General features: G+C 42.8%; 2 protein-coding genes across 8 annotated transcripts in view; one reads left to right on the top strand and one right to left on the bottom strand.

The window, feature by feature from the left end:
* Positions 1-2,444: 2,444 nt before the first annotated feature.
* Positions 2,445-26,580, bottom strand: part of elf2a (E74-like factor 2a (ets domain transcription factor)) — a 37,519-nt gene continuing 13,383 nt past the window's right edge. For 3 of the 6 annotated variants that reach the window (XM_048230707.1, XM_048230708.1, XM_048230710.1), the window contains 3 exons: positions 26,289-26,478; positions 25,709-26,050; positions 23,445-25,545 (listed from right to left, as the gene is read on the bottom strand). In XM_048230707.1, coding sequence (XP_048086664.1) covers positions 24,798-25,545; positions 25,709-26,050; positions 26,289-26,478 — 1,280 coding nt within the window. In that variant the 3' untranslated portion in view covers positions 23,445-24,797. Of the gene's footprint in view, positions 2,837-2,949; positions 3,059-7,602; positions 7,956-12,078; positions 12,274-23,444; positions 25,546-25,708; positions 26,051-26,288; positions 26,479-26,580 lie in introns of those variants that run through there. The other 3 variants (XM_048230709.1, XM_048230713.1, XM_048230711.1) reach the window with 3 other exon arrangements.
* On the top strand, positions 8,456-22,191 carry nocta (nocturnin a). 2 transcript variants are annotated; one of them, XM_048230714.1, is made up of 3 exons: positions 8,456-9,872; positions 19,273-19,584; positions 20,110-22,191. In XM_048230714.1, exons 1-3 carry the CDS (start codon positions 9,659-9,661, stop codon positions 20,997-20,999), a joined length of 1,416 nt encoding a protein of 471 aa, XP_048086671.1. In that variant the 5' UTR covers positions 8,456-9,658; the 3' UTR covers positions 21,000-22,191. The 2 variants fall into 2 exon arrangements, with proteins under 2 accessions (XP_048086671.1, XP_048086672.1); XM_048230715.1 differs by lacking the exon at positions 8,456-9,872 and adding an exon at positions 12,590-12,798.

A 26,580-nucleotide genomic window follows, 5' to 3' on the forward strand; every position in this document is an offset into this window, starting at 1 on the left:
TGCAATGGGCCAGAATGAAGGTGAAGCCAAGTAAGTCTAGGAGTCTCTCAATTGTTAAAGGGAAGGTAATAGATAAGAAGTTTGCTATAAATAAAGAGGTGATTCCCACAGTTCTGGAGAAACCAGTGAAGAGTCTGGGAAGGTGGTATGATGCAAGCCTTAGTGATAAATCACAGGTTGTCACAAGTCAGGGCTGCCAGGTAAGCTCAAGCTGTGGTGTTTGCAGTTTGGTTTATTGCCTCAGCTAATGTGGCCATTGACAGTTTATGAAGTTCCTCTGTCAAAGGTAGAGAGGTTGGAAAAAATGATCAACTCCTTTGTCAGAAAATGGCTCGGAGTCCCACGCTGCTTAAGCAGTGTAGCCTTGTATGGGAAGGGCATTGTAGAGTTGCCAATATCTAGTCTGACAGAGGAATTTAAGTGTGCTATGGCTAGATTGGAAATGACTCCAAGGACCCAGTGGTGAGGAAAGTTGCACCCACAGTTAATGCAGGGAGGAAGTGGATCCCAGAGCAGGCAGTTAAGCAAGCTCAATCAGCATTAAAGCTGATAGATAGATAGATAGATAGATACTTTATTGATCCCCAGGGGAAATTCAAGAAAGAAGATACTTTGCTCGTGTGTGGGCAGTCTCCACCATATCCTATCAGGGTGCAAGGTAAGTCTCACCCAGGGGCGGTATACGTGGCGTCATAACCAGGTTTTGAAATGTGTGGCAGCGGCAATAGAGGATAAAAGGAGAGAAGTCAATTCATTAGCAGCTAATAAAGGATTAAGGCAAACTAACTTTTGTAACGCCAGGGGGGATAAACCTTATTCTCTGCGAAGGCCAGGTGTAAAACCGCCAGTTGAAAAATAGGGCTGGCTGGGAAATGAAGGTTGATCTTGGCCAGCAGATGGCGGTACCTCCACATATAGTGAGTACTAAACTACTAATCCAATGTAATTCTATGGTCGGATTCAGAGAAGATAGTTTACTTCATTGAACTCACTGTTCCTTGGGAAGACAGAGTGGAAGTGGCCAATGAGCTGAAGAGAGCTAAATACACTGAAATAGCAGAGGAGGCAGCCAAGCGAGGTTGGAGTGCACAATTAAGGCCTATTGAAATCGTTGCACGTGGGTTTGTGGCCAGATCTGCTATTGGCTTGCTGTCTGAATTGGGCATTTGTGGTCGAAGTCTAAGGCAGGTGGTTAGTAACATGTCTTTAGCAGCAGAACGGGCAAGTTTAATGGTTGTGGGTAAGGAGAAGTTACCTTCCTGGGGCGCAAGCTAAGGTAAGCTAACTTGTTCATTTGTTTTGTGTTTGTGATGGACTGTGCCTAGGTTGATGGTACTTGGCTAAGGTTTTTTATGGTTTATGGTTCAGTCCGCATCAACGGGACGGACCCACCTAGCCAACTTAGACCATGCCTAGGTTGGTTAAGGGTATTTGGATGTTTGTTGTGGTAATATGGTGGCAGCATGGGGCGAAGCTAACTGGCTAATTTGTTTTGTGTTTGATGGGGCCTAAGCTAACTGGCTAAGCTAACTGGCTAATTTTTTTGTGTAACTTCTTTTGTTTGTGATGGGCTGTGCCTAGGTTGATGGTTGGTTGGCCAAGGTTTTATGGCTATGGTTCAGTCCACATCAACGGACGGACCAACCTAGCCAACCCTTGACCATGCCTGGGCTGGTTAAGAGTATTTTGGGTATTGGATATTTCAATGTGGTAATATGGTGGCAGCATGGAGGGGAGTGTCTCTAGGACGCTCGTTTCACTGTTAAGCCTTCATGAGGTGTCGTGGGCCTAACTTAACGAAACATCGGTGAATGAGGGTGCCCACTTGATAACCCCAATGACATGCCGCATACTATATACTGCTGTTGGATGGGCCATTTGTATTGTGTTTGTGACCATTTGTTGGCGGATTTGTGGATAGTGTGCTTTTTTAAAGTTAAACTTGAGCAGGGGCTTCTGAATGTGTTTTTACCTTGGATTTTGGCACAAGGGATTTTAACATCTAATCCTGTGTATTAATGTAATAAACAATTTGCCATAGATTTCTAACCAGGTTTCTCTTGGTCAGTGGCGTAATGCGTTTTAGGTAGTGTACAATAGGGATTTTTAAATAATGCGCCAGACACCTCATTAGGTCAGTATTGCCACACCCCTTGGTGTGTTGCTTAACAAAAGAGACGTGTAAGATAAGAATAAACTTGGCACTGGAATAATAATCCACTTTTCGCCAGGTTCTGTGTTGTGTAAATAGGCCCCATAAAGTTGTCAAAATAGTAAAAGTTAATTCAGACATGTCCTAAAGGTGTGAATGCATTACGTTTCAGATTATTTACTTAGACCGCTAAAATAGAGCCAATAGCAAAAGTAACTCAGAGAGACTACACAGTAAAAGAGAGCAACAATAAGAGTATGTATGAAAAGACACCACAACAGCAGAATTTGATTTTGATGCTGCATTTATTGATTCATTATGTGACAGTCAAAGATTAAACTAAAAGAGCAGAAGGAATTTTACAGGAGGTGCATCAGAACCAGATGGTCTGGCCAGGCTGCAGTCACAGGTGGGTGGTCCACTGCACAGGTGGCTGCCTGCGATGGCTTTCCCATAGTGCACTAATACATGAAGATCTTATCATCTTACAGTCACATTACAAACACCACCCATGCTGATTCTCTAAAAGCACTTCTGTTTAATGATTTATTCTGTTTCAGCAGGTTTGAAAGGTGAGTTTAAAATAAAAAAGGTTAAGTCACTCCACACAGGAGCAAAGTTATTACTTGGCACACACAAATTGGTAACATACAGAACAGGATTTATCATTCCAAGCGCCAGCACCTAGAAAAAGACAACAGACAAAGAATGAAACAATGAAGATGAACAGAAATGGTATCCAGAAAATAGACTCAATAGATATTCTGAGCTACTAGTTTAAGAGTGCATTGGAGTACCTTTGTACATATGAACACAGGCTTCATTACTTCTCCAGTTATCAGGCTGCTTTTTGCTCCACTTGGTGTACGCAAAGCAGCTACCATCAGTCCAGTACCAGCCAGGAGCCTACAAGCACAAATACAAACTGTTTTGTCTTCACCTCAAAATGAATTAGGACATTTAGCCATTGGTGCTCACCCTTAGAGATTGAAATCATACTGCAGTAGTGAGTATAAAACAGGCAACACTCCCCCATTTACAAAAACCTCGGCTCTCAATACAAATTGTATTAGTATCAAGCCCTTGAGTGCGCCTCTTTTTTTTTCTACTGTAATACTCAACTTTGGAGTTCACACACCAGGCAAAACATTACAAACTTAAGGCGCAGACGCCGATTCGCCATTGTTCCTGAATTAGAAATTAGACAGACTGCAGTTATTTACTCCACAGGATCTCCCAGCTCCAATCCAGATCCTATGTTTGTTTCCTGCAAAGTTGCGAACAAATTGTGCCTCCCCACTGTTGTGGATGGATGCAAGATGCCCTCCCTGGCTTACACAGTACATCTGAAAGTAAACAGGCATTCAGATAGACGGCACAGAACAGGACAAGAAACATTAAAATAGAACTGAAATTAAGAGATGTGACAGGCTATTAAATTCATCCCACAAAGTAATGACAAAACAAATGTGCCATTCAGATAAAGAGAAACAAAAATGCTCATCCTTAAATAAGAATTATTTAATTACCTCTGCCTCAGACCAATTTTTATGTTTTGTGACAAGCCTAAAGCAACGACCTCCATAGGCTTTCCATCCAGGCTGACACGCATTGCGTTTCTCTTCAACTTTCAGCTCTGAGAACAAGAAAAGTGAACTAGATTGATATGACCGCATATTCTCTCAATTACAGAGAAATTCCCTAGTGAACTAAAGAGAAAGCTAGTCTTGGTGAACCCAGATAAACGTGTCAGCAAATTAGTTGTAGTATTGTTTTTTTGCAGGCCTGTCTGCAGAATTTTTTGTCCTGTTGTCACAATAACTTATGATGCTATATTTATTATGAATGGTTTTAACTATGGAAAAAGTGATACATTGTAATTCCTCCTGTAGACTTAGAGAGCCATTCACTTTCAAAACCTCAAAACTGTTGATTGATAATAGGATTGCTTAATAGAAAGTAAATGTAAATCAGGTTTATAGGCCAAGTATACTTGTGTACAAGGAATTTGATCTCTGCATTTATCCCATCCGTGAATTACTGAACAGACAGAGCACACAGTGAACACACAGTGAGGTGACGCACACACAAACCCGGAGCAGTGAGCTGCCTTGCTACAGCAGCACTCGAGGAGCAGTAAGAGGTTAGGTGCCTTGCTCAACGGCACTTCAACTGTGGATGTGGGCATGGGAGAGCAGTGCTCAACCACTTCCCCCCACCCACATTTTTCCTACTGGTCGGGGATCGAACCGGCGACCCTTTAGTTCCAAGCCTGAAGCCCTAACCAGTAGTCACAGCTGCCAACTTTTACATTTTCTTTTTACATAGCATTTCCTACCTGTTGCTATGCTCAGTGCAAACATTGCATAGAGAAGAGAGAGAACGGGCAGAATCGCCATGGCACTTAATTCTTCTGAAACACACACATACAAACTCAATGACACAGCAGTGTACAATTTCAAAAATGCTTGAAGTGAGATGTTAAAGGGTAAAAGCAGCATCTGTGGTTTGATACTCACCTGTTGATGAGGTGATCTCTGAGAGACTCTGCGAGATTGAATGAAGATGAGAACAGCACAGCAGAAGCTTTTATAGCCAGTTTGAACCAGACTATCAAGTTGGACAGTAATTTCCCACATATTAGCAAATTAATGCAAATGAAAGGGGAAAAAACAGTGTATTGACCACGCCTATAATCACATCTAAAACCGGAGATTGTAAAACATTACGTTATAACCAGACTATTTAACTAGACTATCAGGTTTGGCCAAAATATTAGCCGCATCCACAATAAACAGCAGGATAGTGTTTTATGCCAATTCAATCTTCAATAGTCATCATGATAGGGCTTGAAGTGGAAAGTTCACTTACTTATCTCAAATATCTGGGAGTCACTGATCAATTTTTATATAGATTTGCATGTCCTATAGCTGAAAATATGTTTTATATATGGTCTCTATATGAAATTAGAAAGAAATGGCACAGACATAGCAAAAATGAAGGCTGAAACTCCTTATTTTGAGAACTATACTGTGCTTTTTATTGTCCAGTGTGTAATGATTGATTGAAATCACTCAGTTATTTGACTACAAGATGTGTTGTTTGAAGGCAAAATTTGCTTTTGCTGCATATTCTAAATGTTTTGAGTGTTAGTCTTTTGCGAGCAAAATATGGCATTTTAGCCAGAGTGCTAATGTGCTTCTGTGTAAATTGTTTTGAAAACGTGATGTCAGAGTTGACACAAGCATCAAAGCAATCGAGAAAAACTTTAATGCATAGAAATGATTAATGGTATTTATTTAAAACCAATTCAAGTGTAGGTTATAATACCTTTAGATCGTTTAGATTACTCTGTTTCAGTTGGTCTCTGACAGGCTGTGATCTATTAAGGTCTCAAAACATTGACCAGAAAGCAACATGTGCATAGCTCAAATAATATAAAAATCCATGCCATGGGTAAATTTAACATAATCCCAATTATGCCAACCACCAGGAAGTTTGAAACCTTAATTGCCAGGCACAAGTTGTATTCCTGCCAATGTACAACATGCCATGTCCATGAATGCATTCCTCAAACTCGTATTTAGACTGACTTCCTGCAAACAAACACAAAGGCACAAAAAATTTGACTATTTTCACAAGAGTTATTAAAGGAAAATTCCAGTATTTAGCACTTTGAGTCCCTTTTCTGGTTTGTTTTAAATGAACGGTGGACACCGACATTTTGACGATTGGTCCTGTCTCAACTTTTCTGACTCGTTTTGAATCGCCTTTGACTACTCAGAGTGGCTGCCAACAGGCATACTCAAACATGTCCTAAAACAACCCTTAACATTCGTTTTCAAAACTCTGCTCTGCTCACCGAGTGGTAAGTGGTGTTCGTTGATTATTAAAATATATCGGCGCAATGTATGATTTCCAGCAGTCTTATTTGCTATTCTAGTCTTATTTGCTACTATTTTTTCAGACACCTCACATAAACCTCCGCTCAATATTTGAACCTGAAGCATACGGTGGCGCAGTAATATCAACGTGCAATGAGTCTTCCGAAAGAAATCAATGGGATTTTACAAAATGGCAAATAAAACACGACAGAAACTGTATTTCGTTGCGCTACTTGTTTTGGAACATCAACAAACACCACTAACCACTCGGTGAGTTGCACAGTTTTGAAAACGAACGTTAAGGGACTTAAAAAAGGCACTCAAAGCTAAATACCGGAAATTTCCATTAATGCTTTGTAAGTGTTATGTCATGGGTTAACTTTAGTTATTACACGGCTCTTCATAATGCTGAAGAATGCTCCATTCACTTGAATGGGCCTTCCCAGCGTTCGGTGGTCTGATATTTCTCGAGAACAGACCATTGCTAGGTATAATAGACCGCTGTCAAGGAAAATGGGTTTTGTGCTTCTAATTCACGTCTTTCATAACACTCCGCAAGTACTGGAACTTCATTCAAAAGTGAAAGCAGACGGTTGATCAACTGTGTCCTGAATATTTGATTCAAGTTCAGCGTTTGTTGCTAATTGTGTTTCTCAGCAAAAGCCATGATGAAACGGTAACAAATATATGTAGGCCAGACTAAAGATTCATATCGTGGGAAGTTTATTTTTTAATTTTGGCAAGTAACCGTGTGTTAAGTGGGATAATGTATAGACCGCCGGTCATTATCGGGAAATATTCAAATTTATATCCCGGGTCTCAGGAGGTTAAGTGAATTCCATATTAATAAATCTTGTTTATATTTGTACTGGAATCACGTCTCTGTCGTTACTTATCTTATCTGTGTGTCTTATCAAGTATACTTGGGTTTACAACATATCTTGGTGTGAAAGGCCCCAAGTGGCGTAGTCGTGCACTTAAGTAGAGCCTATATGAGCCTATATGTACAGTTGGTCACACAAGCACAAACACAAACTTTTTTATCTTCACTTCAAAATGAATTAGGACACTGAGCCATTGGTGCTCACCCTTAGAGATTGAAATCATCTCTGTTTGTTTCCTGCAAAAATTGTGAACAAACGTTGCCTCCCCACTGTTGTGAATGGATGCAACATGCTCTTCCTGGCTTGTACAGTACACCTGAAGATAAACAGGCATTCAGATAGACGGCACAGAACAGAACATTCAAATAGAACTGAAATTAAGAGATGTGTCCGGCTATTAAATTCAGCCCATAAAGTAATGACAAAACAAATGTGCCATTCAGATAAAGAGAAACAAAAATGCTCGTCCTTAAATAAGAATTATTTAATTACCTCTGCCACAGACCAATTTTTTAGGTTGTGTGAAAAGCCTAAAGCAGCGACCTCCATAGGCTTTCCATGCCATGGGTAAATTTAACCTTGGCACTCGTTTTGATGTGAAAGAACTGTGGCATTTTGAAACAGTAGGTTATGTGCATGTGTGACCTGCAAACTACATGTACAAGATGAGCAGATTCCTTCATCAGTTCAACTCATATTTAATCAGAAATTATAACATTACATTGGAGGAAGCAAAGAGATGTGAGAGTGAGAAAAGGCACATGTAGTATGAGATTGTATGAGATCTGTTAAACTTATGTGACGCTTCTGTACATAGAGCCTTGTAGATACAATGTATATCTAGGTCACATTCTCAACTACCGGTACCCAATTATGTCAACAACCAGGAAGTTTGAAAACTTCATTGCCAGATAGAAGTCATATTCCTGGCAATGAATGTGTGACATGCCATGTCCATGAACTATACATGCATTCCTCCTTGTTGCTCTACAGTGTCACAATAACCTGTATTGTTCCAAGAACAGAAGTAACTTCCTGCAAACAAACACAAAAGCACAGTTAACCGTATGAAACATACTAATTTTATTTCTTATTTTTTATTTATACTATTGTTGTAAACTTATTGTTGTTTTACAATCATTTTATTGTTGTAGTTGGTTCACAAGCATGGTATTGTCAGAATGTGTATAAATAATACCAATAGCATCTTACCTCTCAACCAAACTACGTAATGCACTAGTTAATTTGATCAGAATTAGCACACCAGTGCACTTGTGCACATCATTTACCTTTTAGAAAGAATGCAGAAGCTGAAAAGGAAGTGGCAAATTAATAAAGAACAAACAGGCTCAGCAGTCATGACCTCAGAGATGCGCCACATCGGAGCCCCCGAGAGCAAATATAGCCTCAGTTTTACACATAGATTTGCTCTAAAGTCACCAAGTCAGTCAACATCCTTTCATGTTTGAGGTTAACAATATAACTGAAATATAAGTGACCAATTAGGCAATGCTATGGTGTGATGATTATTATATTCTTGTTCAATTTCTCCACTATGACTGCTTAACTACTGCTGCTATTTCATTTGACAGACAGTTGAGATATTCCCTGTTTTCTTCCATTTCCTTAAATGGCCACTAGAGGGCAGTAGAAAGCTAATTGTGGCACAAACATGGGTCTCCATAGTTCCCACTTCTCAGGAACGTGGCTGCTCAAGCTCAAGTGAGTTTGGGATATTAAGGTAGAGAACACGTTCTTTTTTGATGCCTAAGCGGAAATAGTTAGACAGCAATGAATTAAACATTTGCCTAGCCTACCATTTATTAATTATTTATTTTCTTGGCTATTTAAAATGAGGACGCCAACATAGAATAATGATTAATTAGGCCTCAGTAGCAGTCTGACAGTCAGTCATTGAATCGATGCTGAAACAAAAGTGAGAGTTTTGATGGATATGGATATGGATTGTGATGGTACGGATAGCCTATCAGGCAGTCAGACTCTAGACTATACTCGCCCATTTAGGCTATTAAACCTCTACGTGACAAAGGGTATATATAACCTTTTGTGTTGACAACTTTAACTGGGACACTGGAAACACTCGGTGGTTTACGTAAGAACATCCTGAGTGGCGTAACATATTCCAAAAGCGCATTCATCAATGATTGGTCCAATAGTGTTGACCCGCCTCAACTACGCTTATTTCGCTCCTCCTATTTGCATGTGAACGAGATGTTCTCTGTTGTTCCGTCCTCTTTAGTTGGATCCTACCATGTCCGAAATAGGGGTGGACAACAAGATAAAGTGCATTTTGTTTTTTTTTTTTATAGAAATATTATTAATATGGGAATGATTGTTCAATTAGATCCGCAAGCTTCAGAATACTAATTAGTCCCTTAGTCCATATACGTAGAAGGAAAAATACTCACTGTTGTTTCCATTCACAATATCTTTGGGTTACTACCCCCCTAAACCAATGAAGTTTGAGATCACAAAAAAATGATGAAATAGCCAAGTTGCCGGTTCCGTGATGTTAGCTGACTGACAGAATACGTCAATGCCGGTGGAATAAGACTGAAAGAGAAGCTGTGTTGGTATAATTTCATTACATTGAGAAGAAGCCTGTATGTAGTGTAGATGTTATATCAACCAAGACGGTGAGCCACTGGTAGGCTATCTATTCCAGCGTCTGGTTCCTCAGTCGGCAAGCTCATCTCCGGTCTCCGGGCAGTGCGAGGATGAATCCGGTACGACGTTGTTCGGCACTTCTTCAAAGAGACTTTACAGCATTGTGCCTGTCGTCACTGGGATCTCCGAAAACAGAGACCCCTAAAAGAGTTGCTTCGCCTTCTTCTCGACATTGCCACCAGTCGTCCGGTGGAGAAGTTCTAACCTGTCAACCGCAGGTGAAGCCAAGCGGTGCATCGTCTGTCTCAGTCAACACAAGAATAGGTACGTGACGTAGCCTATTCATTGTCAGATTGATTATTGTGTAGATAATTTTAGTATCAAGTATGCTTAAGTTGGCCTGCTACCATGGCTCTGCGCATCTCGACTGTCCTATCAGAACAATTGCATAACAGGGTCGCGTGGGTGATTCTTGCACAGGAAACAATACAGCCTACCTAAGTGTGTTTTTGAAGGTTGGCTGGGGGTTTCATCTCTGGGACAGGGTATTTCATTCACTTTGTGATTATTCGACTGTGTGCTGCTTATTTATGTGATGCAGCATTCTATGGAACAGTAGGCTAGTTTACCCAGCAGCATCATGCGAAGGATGCGTCAAAACGCATTGCAGGGTGTCTGCTTGCCCACTTCTTACGTCACGCTTACGTGTCTGTCCTGGCAGAATATAATTGAGGACATGCGGGTATTTGAAGGAACGCTGATTTTTTTTAATTGAGGCTTTATTTTATGAGAGTTCAATCCCCTACCAGCATCGGCACATCAGTCATTTATAGTAGTGTTTTTCCGTATAAAAGATTTGAAAGAGTATGCTCGTGAATATCTCACACCAATCTTCCAATGCTGTGCTGGCGATTTGAGGTTGTAGGCCTAGCGGTTGTTGTCAGGCTACTATATGGTTAACGACTGTGTACACAAATAGTTTGTCCCAGTCCTGGCGTGAACAGTTTGTCCACAGCGTGGACATAAAACATTGTGACCAGGGTCAAGAGGGAAGGTCTTTACTTTTATGTAACAACACTTTTACTACGCCAGAGATCAATACTTCTGCAGTTAAGTAGGAAAGAGAAAGAGAGAGAGAGAGAGAAAGGTAAAGGGTAGGGGGCACCCTTGTGGTTTAATTTAGCACAGTAAAACTGCACAAGGACAAGAAGACCACTCCAAGAATGTCAGAGGGGTGAATGACATTTTACGAGAGGCCTAAATGCTCTGGGGGTGAGGAGATGGTGTTATGGCCGAGAGGGTTGGCTTTCCCAGTGGTCACTGTCTTACTGTCTTTAATCTGCCACAACGCCGTGGCACAGTGTCCCTTCATCAGTTTTAAGGGTTTGATGAAGGGACACTGTGTTTGTTGATGTGTTTGAGATCAGGAAAAGCTATTCAAAATGCACAGAAATCTGACATTTCTGAGCAAAGCGTCTTCCTCCTTCCTACAATGCACCTTTCACCACATCAAAGAAGGTACTTTGTGCCAAAACGTTTATCGTACCTGCACAGCCATAAATTAGAAATGACAAATTATTCACCATTGAGAAATTATTCACCGCTCTCCAGTGTGTAAAGTCCTTTCCCTTTTGTCTGTACAGTGTTTTGAACAGTGGCTCTTGATGGTCAGGATGTGAGTTCACGTAATTCATTGGGATTACGTATTAAGATTGCATAACCACATTGAGAGAGGCTTCTTTGAGCAGGAGCTTAAAAAGGGCTGTGTGGTGCGTGGGTCTCCAGAGGGAAGCTGGAGAGCATGGATGAGCATGGCTGCACTTCAGCGTTTCATCCGTGGGACCTACGCAGGTTTGGAGTGCTGACTGCAAACAGCCCGCCTGGAATGCTGGTGTCACATGAGGTTGTGTGGGTGATAATGCTGCAAGATGTAGTCGAGTAAATGACCTCCAGTCATTTTAACATGCATGCACTGACCTCAGAAGCTGTCAGAAGCGAATGTCCACTTTTGCAGTTTGCGTACTGGTATAAAATACTGTAGGTGTGTGACTTGAACACTGAAATGTGAGTTGAGTGTCACCGCTAAAAGCATTATTGGTCTCCATGGTTCTGCCTTATTCTCTTGCCCTGCCTGCCCTTTCACTTTTTTCTCTGTCTGCCACTTTTGAGAGGAGGCAGGGAAGGGTTTCGACAGTATGAGGGCAAATTAGCTTATTGAGTTACATTCCAGTCTATTGAGGCAAGGCCTCCCTTCTCGTAGATTGAATAACTCCTAGCAACATAGCTCTTTCAGACAATTCAGTCAGCGGTTGAATAGACCGTGTGTTAGTTTGTCTCTCCTAATATGAGTACACATATCTGTGTGTGTGTGTGTGTGTGTGTGTGTGTGTGTGACTTTCAAAGTGACCCATTATGCCAAGCAAATGGGGGAGGTGGTAGACACACTAGTCTATTCAAGAATCCTCTGAAACACACAAACACACGTACACACACACACACACACACACACACACACACACACACACACACACACACACACACACACACACACAGACACAGAGAGAGAGAGAGTCACATTCGGCGTGGTCTGGAATTCTCTGCCACGTCAGAACTGAAAAGGCTGGATGGGGTGGTCAGGCCGTGTCTCTTTAGCTTCTGTGCCCCGCGCTGCCCCTCACTGCAGACAACACCTCTGGACCTGACTGAGCAACAGCCACATCCACAACTACAGACACGGAACAGAGAAACTGACCATCAGGTGAGAGAGATGGACGAGAGGAGAAGGAGGGGAGAGAGAGAGAGAGAGAGAGAGAGAGAGAGAGAGAGAGAGAGAGTTGGAAAAAAAACAAATGTAGGGCAGGAATGTAGAGGTTGGTGGGAGATAACAGGAATCTTCACAGATAGGGAATCAGAAGAGTCAATATAAAATGGTGGATAGAAAAATGAGAGAGAAGAGGGACACGCAGTGAACCTGGTATATGGTTGTAGAGGAGATAACATGATAGAGCAGGAAGGAATTGCGAAAGAGGGAGAGAGAGGAGAGACAAAGAGAGAGAGAGAGAGAGAATAGTTTGGACAGATACACAGTCACAGTGATCAGAGCTTCGTGAGGTGTCTAGTTGTGTTGCCTCAGCAACTCCTGTGAGACCTACCTGTAACGGAAGACTGAAGAGGACAGGAGGAGAGACAGAAGAGAAGGAACAAAGGCTGAGAGCAGACAATACATTCAATACCAAAACGAGAAGACAGAGTGAGTTGGTGTGTGTGTGTGTGTGTGTGTGTGTGTGTGAGAGAGAGAGAGAGAGAGAGAGAGAGCGATAGAAAGGAAGAGAGAGAGGGAGAGATAAATGAGGAGAGAAAGAAGTGGAAATGTCTACGTGTGAAAGGCCCATATGTGTATTACCATGTATTACTGGTAATATCTGGGAGTGATTTATGAGTCAAGCTTACTGTTTACAACAACGAGGGGCAACTTTCTGTCTTGTCACTCATGTCTAGTTGAGTCACATCCTCTGACTCATTCGGTATCTACAACCATGTGGCGCAGTCTCACCATGAGGTTTCTGTTGGGTGAGTTAGTTTGCCTCAATAGATAGCAGTCTCTGGGCTTGAAACTGCATCTCCATAATGGGGATTAACTAGAGTAACGTGATGGAGGTATGACTGGCATGAACTGGGCCATAATCAGAGAGCAAGGGGAGGGCCATTTGAATGGCCTCAGCTGTCTTCCATTCTTCATGAATGACATTCGATGGTTTGATGTTATTCCTCTGTTTGTTTACAATGTTCTAATCAGTTGAGATACACCTCTATTGACCACACACGAACACTGATAAGATGTTTTGTGAAAGTGTGTGTGCATAAGCTATATTTTGTGATAGTCATGTAACACATACAGACGCAGATACAAATGTATGGATCTTTTATCTTATCATGAAGTTGCTAACTGATAGATGTAGAAACAAAGTATATGCTTATCAAATACACAGCAGACCATTAACACTATAGTGTTATGCTGCTTACTCTTGCATTCCATGTTATAAGTTACTCTGAAGCTGTGCAGGAAATTACTTCTATACACTCTTGGTTAAGACATCAGGGTTTTCAGTTAGTGTGACTGTGATTCTACTCTGTTCTCAACTTAATATAAACTAGTGTTCTGTAATGTGTTGTATCCTTATGTTCTTTATGGCACTATAACTTGTAATCCTATCTAATGGTTGATGACATTTTAAGTTGTTTTATACTGTTATACGTTTTTTTATGTGCTTTGAGTTGAATTTTGGGGGAGAATTAGGTTGGTTCTCCTTTGGGGCCGAATATATCAGCCATTGTTTTAGGGATTGACCTTTTGACACCTCACATCAACTGTTCTCTGTAGAGGAAGGGTTAAACAAACACATACAATCAGCATTGCCATGGGCCACAAAATGAGGTCAAGTCCGTGATCATAAAATAACTTTCTTTTGAGATCAGTAGGTCAAGTCCACACTCTGTATTGCATCATAGTTGCATACACAAAAAGGACAGATGAAGTAACATATATGTATATCACAAGCTAAAAGAAAAACAGAAAACTCCCATCACATTAACAGTGTCTTTCAAGACATGACTCTGGCACTGGCCTAAAGCCTTAGTTGCAGTGAACTGTGCATCTCAGCTCCATGGCTCCCTCCCCTGGCCTAAAAGGGTTCTGCTGACTAAGGCAAAGTCATAAGCTGGATAGTAGACATACAGTATGGATCATATAATGTGCTGCAGACATGCCATGGCTAAATATGGCCATGGTGTGGGATTAGTAATCTGTTAATCTGGCAGCGCTACCTGACCTGGTGCCAGTAGAGAGATGGAAGAGCCACTGACATACTTTCCTCTAAACATGTGTATGTGTGTTTTCAGAGATGTGTGTGTTCAAACGTGTGTGTATGTTTGTGTTTATATAGAAATCATTGACTGGCATTGCCATGTGTTGAGAACATGTAGTATGCATGCAACCAGACAGTTAGAAGAGTTTATCACAGGCATGCAGTAAATTGTACTGTTGAAGGAAACATGAGTAGATGTGCGTGCGTGCATGTGTGTGTTTGTGTTTAAGTGTGTGTGCGTGCATGTATGTGTGTCCCTCTCAATTTGGCACGCTGTAGGGGTGTAAGGGTACACATATTCATACCGAGCCGTTTAGGTACAGGATGTTATGTTCAATACAGATGTGTACCCAAATGTTCCAAATGCAGTCTTTAACAGTAATCAACAAAAGTGTTTTTGTGTGTGGACCATGTCACAAACATTAGCCTAAGTAGTGGACCATATGTCAGTTTAGTCAATATACGTAAAAAAAAAAACATTTTTTCAAAATACTATCCCTGTTGTGCATCAGCAATATTTTCCATGAGTTTTAGGATAGCAGTACTACAACTTGAGCTTCTCAGCGGTTGCTGGTGTCCCAGACAGGCTCAGAGACTAAAGGGTCAGCAGGCCAAGGCCTCTGTCTCTCTCTCTTTCTCTGTCTCACTCTCACTCACTCACTCACACACTCTCTCACACACACACACACACACACACACACGCACGCACACACACACGCACGCACACACGCGTGCAACTGAACCAGTCACACAATGAACAAAGGCCTACAGTAGTCTCCGTCACTTACTTCCAGGCAGGAGACCGGTAACTCTGCTCTCTGTTCAGTCTGTTGACGTACTCAAACACATACAGTGTCAGAGTGTATCTGCTTACACTGATTGGGTGAAGAAATGGAAGTTGATGCTTTTTTATTGAGGGTGACTCGTCTTTCTTGTACAAGTGATACACTGTATGTGACTGATGTAGGAATTACAGAGAAGGTAGCCTACAATAATTGTAAGTGACATTAGCATTACAAATAATGAGTAGCGCTGTGTGTGTGTGTGTGTGTAGGCTTATGTTTGTGAGCACCTGTATCTCACAAGGTCAAATACTTCATTCTGCTCCTAGAGTTCTGAATGATTTTTTTTCTAGGCATCCAAGCATGTGTGAGTGTGAATGTCACATTTTCCTTTCAACTGCAACTGAAGGTACTTCATATAATTATGACGCCCGGCAGCTTGCCAGCGGTCATATAGGTTTAGTCAGATCAGATTTTTTTTTTTTTTTTTTTTTTTTTTTTTTTTTTCGCATGTCCAAATTTCCGTCCAATGATTCCCGGGACACTGAAAGACCGGGGTAGACAAAACTTGGTGGGCATGTAACCCCACATGGATAGCATGGAACCATCGTTTTCGTTTTGATCTGTAGCCCCACGCTGGACTGCACCCCCAAAGGAGGGTAGGGCAGACACAGTTTTCTGTGAATATCTCAAAACCGTTGGGGTTTAGGAGGACCATTTTTTTTTTTATGTTGATCTCAAGGGGCCATGTCAACCCATTCCATAACCACTCATTTCATGTATAGCGCCACCTAGTTAAACACAAAAAGTAAAAATGAGGTGGTGTAATTGAAGGTATCTGTGACCTAACATAGTCAAAACTGCACGAAATTGGAAGTGTAGGATCATTATGACACCCTCTGTATGCACGCCAAGTTTTGTGGAATTCCGTTCATGGGGGCCACACAATAAATTAATTTATGTTACTATACACCAACTGGCCTGTAGGTGGCGGAGACAGTTTTTCTGTGAATATCTCGAGAACCGTGGGGCCTAGGAGGTCCACCTTTTTTTGTATGTTGGTCTTAAGGGGCATGTCAACCCATCCCATTACCACTTATTTCATGTATAAGCCACCTAGTTAAAAAATTAAAAAAAAAAAAATTAGGTGTTTTCATCTCAATATCTCTGGCTGACAAGGTCAAAACTGCACGAAATTAAAAGTGTAGGATCATTATGACACCCTCTGAATGCATGCCAAGTTTTGTGTACTTTCGCTCATGGGGGCCTTACAATAAAATAATTTATGTGTACATTTAGTGACATACACCAACAAGGATTCCCGGACACTGAAAGACCGGGTACACAAAACTTGGTGGGCATGTACCCCCACATGGATAGCATGGAACCGCCATTTTCGTTTTCATCTGCAGCCCCCGCTGGACTGGACCCCCAAAGGAGGGTAGGGCAGACACAGTTCTCTGTGAATCTTTTATGGTATGTTGGTCTCAAGGGCCCACATCAACCTGGCTCATAATCACTCATTTGTGATTTGCCCCGGTAAAAAAATGAAAATCAGTAGGATTAAAAGAAAGCCAAAATAAATATTCATCATCATCATCATGGCTGCATTTTCAGTATTGGCGAAGTAGTCGTTTGTCCACTAGATGGCGATCGTTGCAGTGAGGCGTAATTTTTGTTGGAAGTTAAAAGTGGGTTGGAAAAACAATGGGCCGCTTCATACAAGGACTGTAATTTACCACAGCGAACATCTAATAAGGATAGGGGCGATGTTCACATGAAGTGTAATTCCCATTTCTTCTTGAAGCGAAATAAATCTGAGGATGTTTATCGGACATGCTTGGTTTTACTGCAGGTAATGCGTTAATCTTGTAATATCAATAAGGACCTAGGTAATGTTACCGTTAAGCGTTGGTTGAGTGATGGAGGCATTTGATTTATTGCATTTGTAGAAAACTATAAATGCGGTTATACCAAGCAAATGTATAGCAGCACTGTTTGTATCTTTCGACTGTCATTTATTGCACGTGCTACAAAATCATTCTGTGCAATGGAAGATTTACCAACGCTACACCGGTCTGATACAGTTTTGCCTATACATGCGAGACTGAGACGCCTGTTTATTTTGTTTTAAGTGCGTGCAGGGTGTGAGAGGGGAATCGATGTGCTTTGATTACAGCTTGGTAGTTGTAGTCTGTGAAATTAAAAAGCACGCGGTGTGTGAAGTATCCAAACAATGACACCTTCATTTCATTATGGCTGCTTTAGCAAAACACCTTAAGCTACTGTGTAGTGGGTCCCATTTAGAAGTGGCTACTTCATTCGCGCTTTCCTTGACTCATGGAGCTGCGTGAATGTTATTACAACTTTCGCCAATTTATGACAGTTTAAGTCCGCTTGATACTGTAAGGCGAAGCCATTGGTTTCAAAGGAGATTTTATTTGTGTCGCCAGCATAGCCTATTGACAATTTATGTTGTCAATAGGCCTACCTTTATAATCCTACCTGTAGCTTAGGGAAGCTAACAGCTTTCTATTAGGATCTAGTTTGTTAGTTACCGCTTTTGTCATAACTCCCTGATGCATTTTTGCATTTAGAATAGCCAGAGCGTGTAGGCTATATCTCAATCGAAAATTAAACAATATCGGGTGCCTATGGACTAGGCTGGGTGAACCCAGCCTGATCTGCCGCTATTTATTTTTGATTTCTTAAAAGATTGAGCTTGGTCTGATGAAAGCCAGACTAGCCATGGACCTCAGTTAAACAATGCAAGGGAACATGAATCAGCCTATATTTGCACTAACAATAACGGACAAAAGCTCTTCAACTTTGGCCCGTTAAAATGTGTATGAACAGTCTAGCGGACGCATTTCATCAAGGCCCATTTGGACATGTCAGTTATTTGCACCACTGGTTAGATGTAAAACAGCATTTCGTTTCAGACTAGGCTACTGTTACTTAATTTGTGCATTAACAATAACGTTTCAGACTACTGTTACTTAATTTGTGCATTGACAATAAAGTATTACATGAACTAAAGATGACTAAAATCTTATGTAGAAGAAGAAACATTCACAAAAAATCCATCCATCCAAAAATGACCTTTGTTTTTGATAGCTGTTGAAAACGGCATGGAACTGACAGAGATGTTTTTGTTTAAAAATACATAAAAATAAATAAATAAATAAATAAATAACATTATGCTGATACCTTTTGCTTTTCCCAAATACAATGTAGCCTACAGGTGTAAGTGACCTTTCATCAATCCAGTTGCAATGGATGAACTGTGATGAACTGCCCTACTTGTGATTGTTTAGAGATTTTAAAGGTTTTATAACAATTCTACATCTTTGGCTATTCTACAATCTATTCACCTTTTCAGCACCAGTAGGGTACTTTCTGTGCAGCCGCACACACACACTCAGGCATGCCAAACAAGCATACACAAAAGTTTCAAGAGTGGGGGATGGAGTAAAATATGGAGACAAATTGAAGTGTGATTTATTTTCGCAGAACGGATGTACAGGACTGAGCGGCGGTCATATTTTGTACCGCTATGCGGTACATCTAGTCTATACATTATGTACTGCAGTGTTTTTCAACCACTGTGCCGGGGCACACTAGTGTGCCGTGAGAGATCATCAGGTGTGCCGCAGAAAATTACCCAAATGTCACTCACTGGTCCAGAAAAGCAACTGTTGCATCAAATAATTTATAACCACATGCTCTCATTGATTGTATGATTGCACTGTTTGTGGTATGCAGGTATTGTACAATGGGGCCACATATCCAGTTCATAACAACAATTAAATTAGATAAAGTCACCTACAAATGAAACAGAGGGCACTTATTTTATTGAGCAGGTCTTGCATAGAAGCCATAATAAGGCCATATCTGTGCATTATTTGAAATTTTAGGCTATGGTATGTTTATTTTTTTCATCACACAGGATGTTAGTGTGCCGTGGGACATTTTAAGTGTCAAAAGTGTGCCGTGGCAAAAAAAAGGTCGAAAAACACTGATGTACTGTACCCCTGACCTGTGTATGTGTGTGTGTGTGTGTGTCTCTTCCCACAGCGGGTCCAATGGGCAGTGGGAGCAGCAGTGGGAGCAGCAGCAGTAGCCGGCTGTTCGGGACTCTGGCGCAGACGCTGAGCAGTCCCAGCATCCCGCTGGCGTTGCCGGCGGCGCTGGAGGACGACGACGATGACTCGTGCGACCCTGCTGACCCAGACCTGCTGCTGCGCGAGTGCGAGGAGGCGCTGCGCAACCGGCCGGCACGCTGGCAACGAGGCTTCATGCATCCGACGCACGTGGACGTGAACCCACGCGGACCCAGCCCTGACCAACAGCCTATCCGCGTCATGCAGTGGAACATCCTGGCTCAAGGTAAGAGCTTTGCTGTCGTCTACAAATCTGCTTTCACGTTGACATTAAAGAGGTTTTTTTGTACATTATTGTAAAAAAGGCCAAATTAAATTGTTCAAGATTCCATTTATAAAAGCAATAAAAGAAGGGAGGTTTATACTTTCTATAAGTGTGTGTGTGTTACAATAGACTGTATGGAATTATGAAGTTTGTGATGCTTGTTCATGAATTGGAGTAGCCCATATTTTTACAGATGTAACATTATTTTATTATTACTGGTACACTGCATTATGTAGAGTGCTTATTCTGCAGTGTGCCAAAGTGTAGCAATGCTGTGTCTCAGTGCTTATTATTGTACTGAAAATTTAGTACAAATACGTGAAGGTATTGTTTTGTCACATTTGATATATTATGATATATAAGTTATAGAGAATACATGCATTGATTCCACACTTGTCTGTATTTCTAGTGAGTCCTGCTAGTCTTGTGTTTCTATGGTGCTGAGTGTTTCTATTGTGCTGAGTCTGATGCGTGTTGTGTGTCCAGCACTGGGCGAGGGGAAAGACGGCTTTCTGCGCTGCCCGCTGGACGCTCTGAACTGGGCCGAGCGGAAGTACCTGATCCTGGAAGAGATCCTCACCTACCAGCCGGACGTGCTGTGCCTGCAGGAGGTGGACCACTACTTCGACACCTTCCGGCCCGTGCTGTCCAGTCTGGGATACCAAAGTAGCTTCTGCCCCAAGCCCTGGTCGCCTTGCCTGGACGTGGAGAACAACAACGGCCCGGACGGCTGCGCGCTCTTCTTCCGGCGTGACCGTTTCGAGCCGCTGGCCACCAATCACCTGCGTCTGTCGGCCATGATGCTCAAGACCAACCAGGTGGCGGTGGTGACGACGCTAAGGTGCCGCGCGTCCGGTCGCCGCTTCTGCGTGGCGGTCACTCACCTGAAGGCGCGCAGCGGCTGGGAGAGCCTGCGAAGTGCGCAGGGCAGCAGCCTACTGCAGAGTCTGTGCGCCATCACCATGGAGATGGCGGTGCAGGACGCCAGCGGCGCGGTGGCGGACGAAGACGAGGCCGGCGTGCCGCTGATCGTGTGCGGCGACTTCAACGCCGAGCCGTGGGAGGACGTGTACCGGCGCTTCGCCTCGTCGCCGCTGGGCCTGGACAGCGCCTACAAGCACTTGAGTGCCGACGGCCGCAGCGAGCCGCCCTACACCAGCTGGAAGATCCGGCGCTCCAGCGGCGAGAGCCGCCACACGCTCGACTACATCTGGTACTCCAGCCGCCGGTTCTGCGTCAACGGCGTCCTCGAGCTGCCCAACGAGGAGCAGATCGGCCCGGACCGCCTGCCCTCGTACCACTACCCCTCCGACCACCTGTCGCTCGTCTGTGACTTCAGCTTCTCCGAGCCCACGCAGCCCCACCGGCTGCTCTAGTCGCCCAATCAGCACTCTGAACAGATCCGAGTGATCACCGCATCCTCCCATGGAAAACAAACAGACTGCAGTGTCCCCCTCATCCTCCAATCATAGGCCTAATACAAGTTGGGACACAAGAGACAGTCTGAAGAGGTGGGAACGTAGAAGAACTTTGCTGAGGGACTTGATGGAGGCACAAAACTATCCTACAGACAAGCATCATCTTTTCTTGTTGTCTTAAAACATGGCACATGTTTTTTTTAAGGACATGCAGTATTGTCTATCACTGTGTTTTACATGTCTGTTAAAGTAAGTGAGCATGTGTGTGTGAGAGTAAGATTGTGAGCGAGCGCAAGAAAGACAAACAGTCCTAATAAGTTCATTTGGATAATAATATGTATAATATGCATTCAAACTGTCCACAATGACAAATGAAAATATGAGGTACTGAATTGCAAACAGATAATAGTATTGGTGTGCAATAAGTGTTACTTCAATGGAGAGGATTTATATCCCCTTATCGTGGCACTATTCCTCAACTTTCTGTTATCACAAGGCTGCTGTTTTCAGAAAAGCTAGTTATATCCAAACAGGTTTTAGAGTAGAGCTCTTGTCTTATCTTCTAGGGTCACATTTTTGTTTTGGACGGTTTTAGATTTTCTGTTTTGTTTATGCTTTCCTTCTATATAATAGAGGTGAAGTTCCTGAGCTAAAATGACAAAAATAAATATAACTGCAGAAATCCTACCTCTTTTCGAACAGTCCTAGTAGGGACTAAGGTAGTAAAGTAGGTTATTAATAGGTTTTTTAGACCTGACTGCTCTCAGCACTGTTAAGTTGTCCTCTATTCTGGATAACACAAACAGGTGTAGTTTGTCAGTTGTGCCTTTTAAGCTATTCTAGTCGCACAATGAAATTGAATTGATTTAAATGAACTGAAATGACTTAATATTACCTTGTAATTTATATCTTTAATTTATGTTAGCATTTTTTTTTATCCTGTTTACTAATTAACATTGTTAACGTGCAGACTTTAAGTTGTCATGTGAGATGTTGATGTACATTCTGTGTAATGCTGTATGGTGACTACAACATTGGGATGCTCCATGAGCAAACTTTTATCACAAACAACTACAGGCACTGCTGTGGTTATACTTAATGACAAAAGCAAATAATAAATTGCATCTCAACAGATGCTGCATCAGTAGTCTCAAGGTTTGTTTGTCCTTTAATACAGAATTGACCCTGTTCTACTTAATATAATGTTGTGAATTCACCTGCCAAGACCTAGCATTTGTTAAGGACTTCCAAAATGTTGATTACATTCAGGCATATTTATATTACTTACTTACATGTTTTCAGTCCCTGACAGTAGTTTCATAAATCACTGTTTTGGTCTAAACAAAATCTCACTTTTTACCTACAACACAGTGATCCTTACAATCATGTTCCCTATAGAGACTTTGCTAGTCAGGACACCTAGTGTGATCAGGAAGTGCCCAATGGATCGGAGCTTCTAATCCAATCCAAAGTGTTTTAAATCCAGCTAATCCTATCAGACAACCCTTAAGCAGACTAAAAATACACTCCTGCAAAAGTCAATGGAGCGGAAGGCAAGAAATATTTTGAGTTTGTGTTTCCACATAATACACGGAAGTGATCCAGGCATATTTCTCACCCAACCACAAAAATGCAAGTGTATTTTCTGAAATGTGTATCAACTTGGAAAAATTTCAATCATATAAACCTACTTGTTTTTGTATACAGATAAGTTAGAAATTCACATCTCCGTGATTGAACGTTTGAAATAATCAACACGCGCGAGCTGTAGCATGGTAGTAGAGATGAGATCCCATACCATGCACGAGATCAATAGCCCATAGGGGCATGGGAATGAGCCTGCTGCTGCCCACCTCTTTCCCACACATTTCTGGTCTCCTCGCCACCACCCTACCATCCACCAGACAGAATCCCGAAAATAGTGAAATTATTACACGTGACTGATAACTAAGCATAGCGGTGTAATGTGAAGTGCTGAAATTTTCTCTATTAAAGGAACCATATGTAAGATTGTGGCCAAAACTGGTACTGCAATCACTTTCAAATTACTGTAGAGCGGTGTATCCCCTCCCCCTACCCCCTGACTCGAGGTTGCCAACCCGGGTGCCGAAACACTACTGACTTCGTGATTAGTAGATAGGTGGAGGGTGGCGCATCAGGCCAAAACACAACATGACATGACAAAACACAACATCAACATCAGTTGAGGGCTGCAACTTCACTTTTTAAATTACAATATCCTGGCCGGACTACAGTTGTCAGTGGTATAAGTATTTGAAATAAACATGATTTCTTAATGTCTAGTGACATATCAGGGTCATTTTATGATTAATTGAAATACATTTCTTACATACGGTTCCTTTAAGCCTTAGACCAGAGATTGAAGAAACAACCACAATGCAGCATGTTTTCTGTGCTCTTTACTGTACTGCTCAGTAAAATCTACTTGGATACACTTGGATAAGAGTACAACAAAATAGAATATGCTTCAAATGTTGAAAATACAATCTAGTTAAGTCAATGCAAGTATGCCCCCCCCACCCCCCCTGCCCCGTTCTCCCTTATATCCTCCTTTATACAGCTAGAAATGTCAGAGAACAGAGTGGTGGACTTACAAAAGAAATAAAATAAGAAACATTACAGGCAATTACTGCATCCAGTAAACAGAATATTAACAGAGGGCGGAGAAAAAGACCAAAAAAAAAAAAAAGAAACATTAAAATGATTTGAGTATGTGATCGGCCGAGAGGCCATGACGATAAACTTTGCTTCAGACCTAGAGTAACACTGTTCCTGGTATAAAATATCAAAACAGAGTTTGGAAAAAAAAAAGTAAATATCATTCAGCTTGAACAATACAAATAGGGAAAGGGGAGCATTTTTTTTTAATTCATTTCATCCTTATCTAAGGCTGCCTGTTTTCCTTGAAGGATTCTCCTACTCTGTATTGACAGTATGTACAAAGTCCCTTTATGCCCCAAGTCCAAGCAGAGCAGAGGGGTGTTGGTGGGGTACCCCCACCCCAACGCCCGTCTCCGGGTAGTAGCACCAGATGATTGGTTCTCGCGTTCGCACAGTGACTGACGAGGTGAGTCTTCAGACGCTTTGAGTACTTTAATTGAAGAAAAAAAAACAAAAACGACACTCCTCCAGAGCTTGGCCGAGTTATATTTCCATTTTAGTGCAAGTCAGGATGTGTTGGTGGTATTATTGTCTCAATAATACTTTTAACCATGAATTTATATATTTCGATTTCACTGCCAATGGTAAGTTAAAGCCTGATTCAACCATCTCTGCCATCGCTGCTCTGTATGAGTGAGTGTGCTGTAGTGTTGCCGGTGTTAGTGTGAATGTGTGGAATCACTGATCTGCTCATCTTACCCACAAACAGGTTTTCCCCTCAACTCCTATGCATTTTTTTTTATTATTATTATTGTCCATGACAATTTTGTTAATTCCTATATCACATATCCTTTTGCGGGGGGCTTCCTTATCTGATCTTTAGAGTCGCTATGACTGAAAGAAGTGTATGAGTTTGAGTTTGTATACGAGACTGGCCATGAAGAAAACTAATACATTTCTTATACCAGTCAGGCCACAGCAAGAATTCCTCTTACATTGCTTTGAGGGAAGACCTCCCCATCGCAAATTCAACACACAACTGAAATGTGTTTTTGAAAGCGAATGTGTTCTATGTGTGCGTGTGCGTGCGTGTGTGTGTGTGTGTGAGAGAGAGAGAGAGAGACAGACACGGTCTCAGCTATCAGAGGAAGTCGTTACGTCTGTGACCACCTGTGTGGCGCTGTCTTCCTCTGCCTCCACCTTGATGATGGTGACGTCATTCTCTGACGTTGCCACCACTGGTACGGCACTCTCCTGCGGCGCCACAACAACAGTGTTGGCAGGTACAGGGGCTGGGGAAGGGACAGCGGCAGGGGCTGGGGCAGGGGCAGGGGCAAGAGCATGAGCAGGGGCAGGGGTAGGGGCAAGAGCAGGGGCAAGAGCAGGGGCAGGGGTAGGGGCAAGAGCAGGGGCAGGGGTAGGGGCAAGAGCAGGGGCAAGAGCAGGGGTAGGAGCGGCAGGCTGCTGGGTGATGAGTCTCAGTACCTGCGTGGCGGCGGGAGAGGACACGGTCGTGGTTGGCATGGAGACGGGCGTGATGGTGCGGAGGGTGAGCGGCGATCCCATCAGGCTGATGCCCTGGCCGCTGGCGCCCGTCGTCGTGACCTTGGGCTGCTGCTGAGGCTGATACTGGGCAAGTTGGGAGGCGGGGATGGTGATGAGCTTGGCCAGCTGCACCGTGATCTTCTGGCCGTTCTCGCCCGTGGCCGGCACCATGGTGGGCAGCGCCTGGATCTGGTACACCTTCTGCCCACCGCCACTGGACGTGACCATGGTCGGGGCGGTGGTCGTGAGCAGCGGTGAGCCGTGCTGGTTCAGGGCCGTTACCGTGGAGAACTTCTGGCCCAGTGATGTAGTCATCATCAAGGGGACCTGCACAGTCCTGAGGGGTTAACAGTAAACCCAGTAAGTAAATCAATATATACTGTATACAGAACTCCAAAAACCAAATCAAAACACACACACACACACACAAAAGATGTCTAGACACAAACCTATACATTCAAAATCCAAACCTGGTTAATAGTTCTCTGCTCCGTTCTTACCTCGGGGCCGTTGCTGTGGTGACAGGGCAGGCGCCCTGCAAGGTGACAAAGGCCTCAGAACCCGACGACACGTTGACGATGCGGAGCATCTGAGTGGGTTTGGCGGGCGCAGGGGCCGCGGTGGGAGACTGCACTTTGACCTGAGCGGACAAGCGGCCACCCCGGAGGATGCTGGGAGACGTCGGTGTGGTGGGGGTCACGCGCTCACACGGCGTCTGGGGGGTGGCCGGCACGTCGCTCTTGTCGTCGTCGATGAAGACGATGTTCTTGGGCATGTCGTTAAACTGATACACCAAGCGCTGTCCCTCCACTTTTGACAGAATGCCGCGCTGGTAATAATATCTACACACAAAAACACATCAACTGAAAATTAAATCTGATATTTGTGATATGAGAATATGCTAGATGTGATCAAAACATATTTTCTAACTTATAATAAGTCGATGCAGCTCATATTGCAGTAGATACAGACAATTTTAATTGACACAATCTGACCCAAAGTATTAGTCCTACATGTAAGTATATAATTTAAGAACATAAAGGTTTCATCTTGCAGTCATTTGTGACACTCGGTCAGTACCTGAGGGCTCGGCCCATGGTCTCATAGTTCATGTCAGGCTTGTTCTTGTATTTGCCCCAGAGTTTGGACACAGCTTTGGAGTCGACCAGCTTAAAGATGCCCTTCTCCCGCTGGGTCCACTTGATGTATTTAGGGCAGGTGTTCCTGTCCTGCAGAAGGTCCAGCAGAAACTCCCACAAATAGGTGCTGTCTGAACACACACACACACAGGCACAGACCGTGAGAGCTTGGTTACTTTGGGGAGAAGTTCATAGATGCATGATAAGCTGTGCATGTCATAGTTCATAGATGC

The sequence above is a fragment of the Alosa alosa genome, chromosome 21 (genome assembly GCF_017589495.1).
Source record: "Alosa alosa isolate M-15738 ecotype Scorff River chromosome 21, AALO_Geno_1.1, whole genome shotgun sequence".
Classification (NCBI taxonomy): domain Eukaryota; kingdom Metazoa; phylum Chordata; class Actinopteri; order Clupeiformes; family Clupeidae; genus Alosa; species Alosa alosa.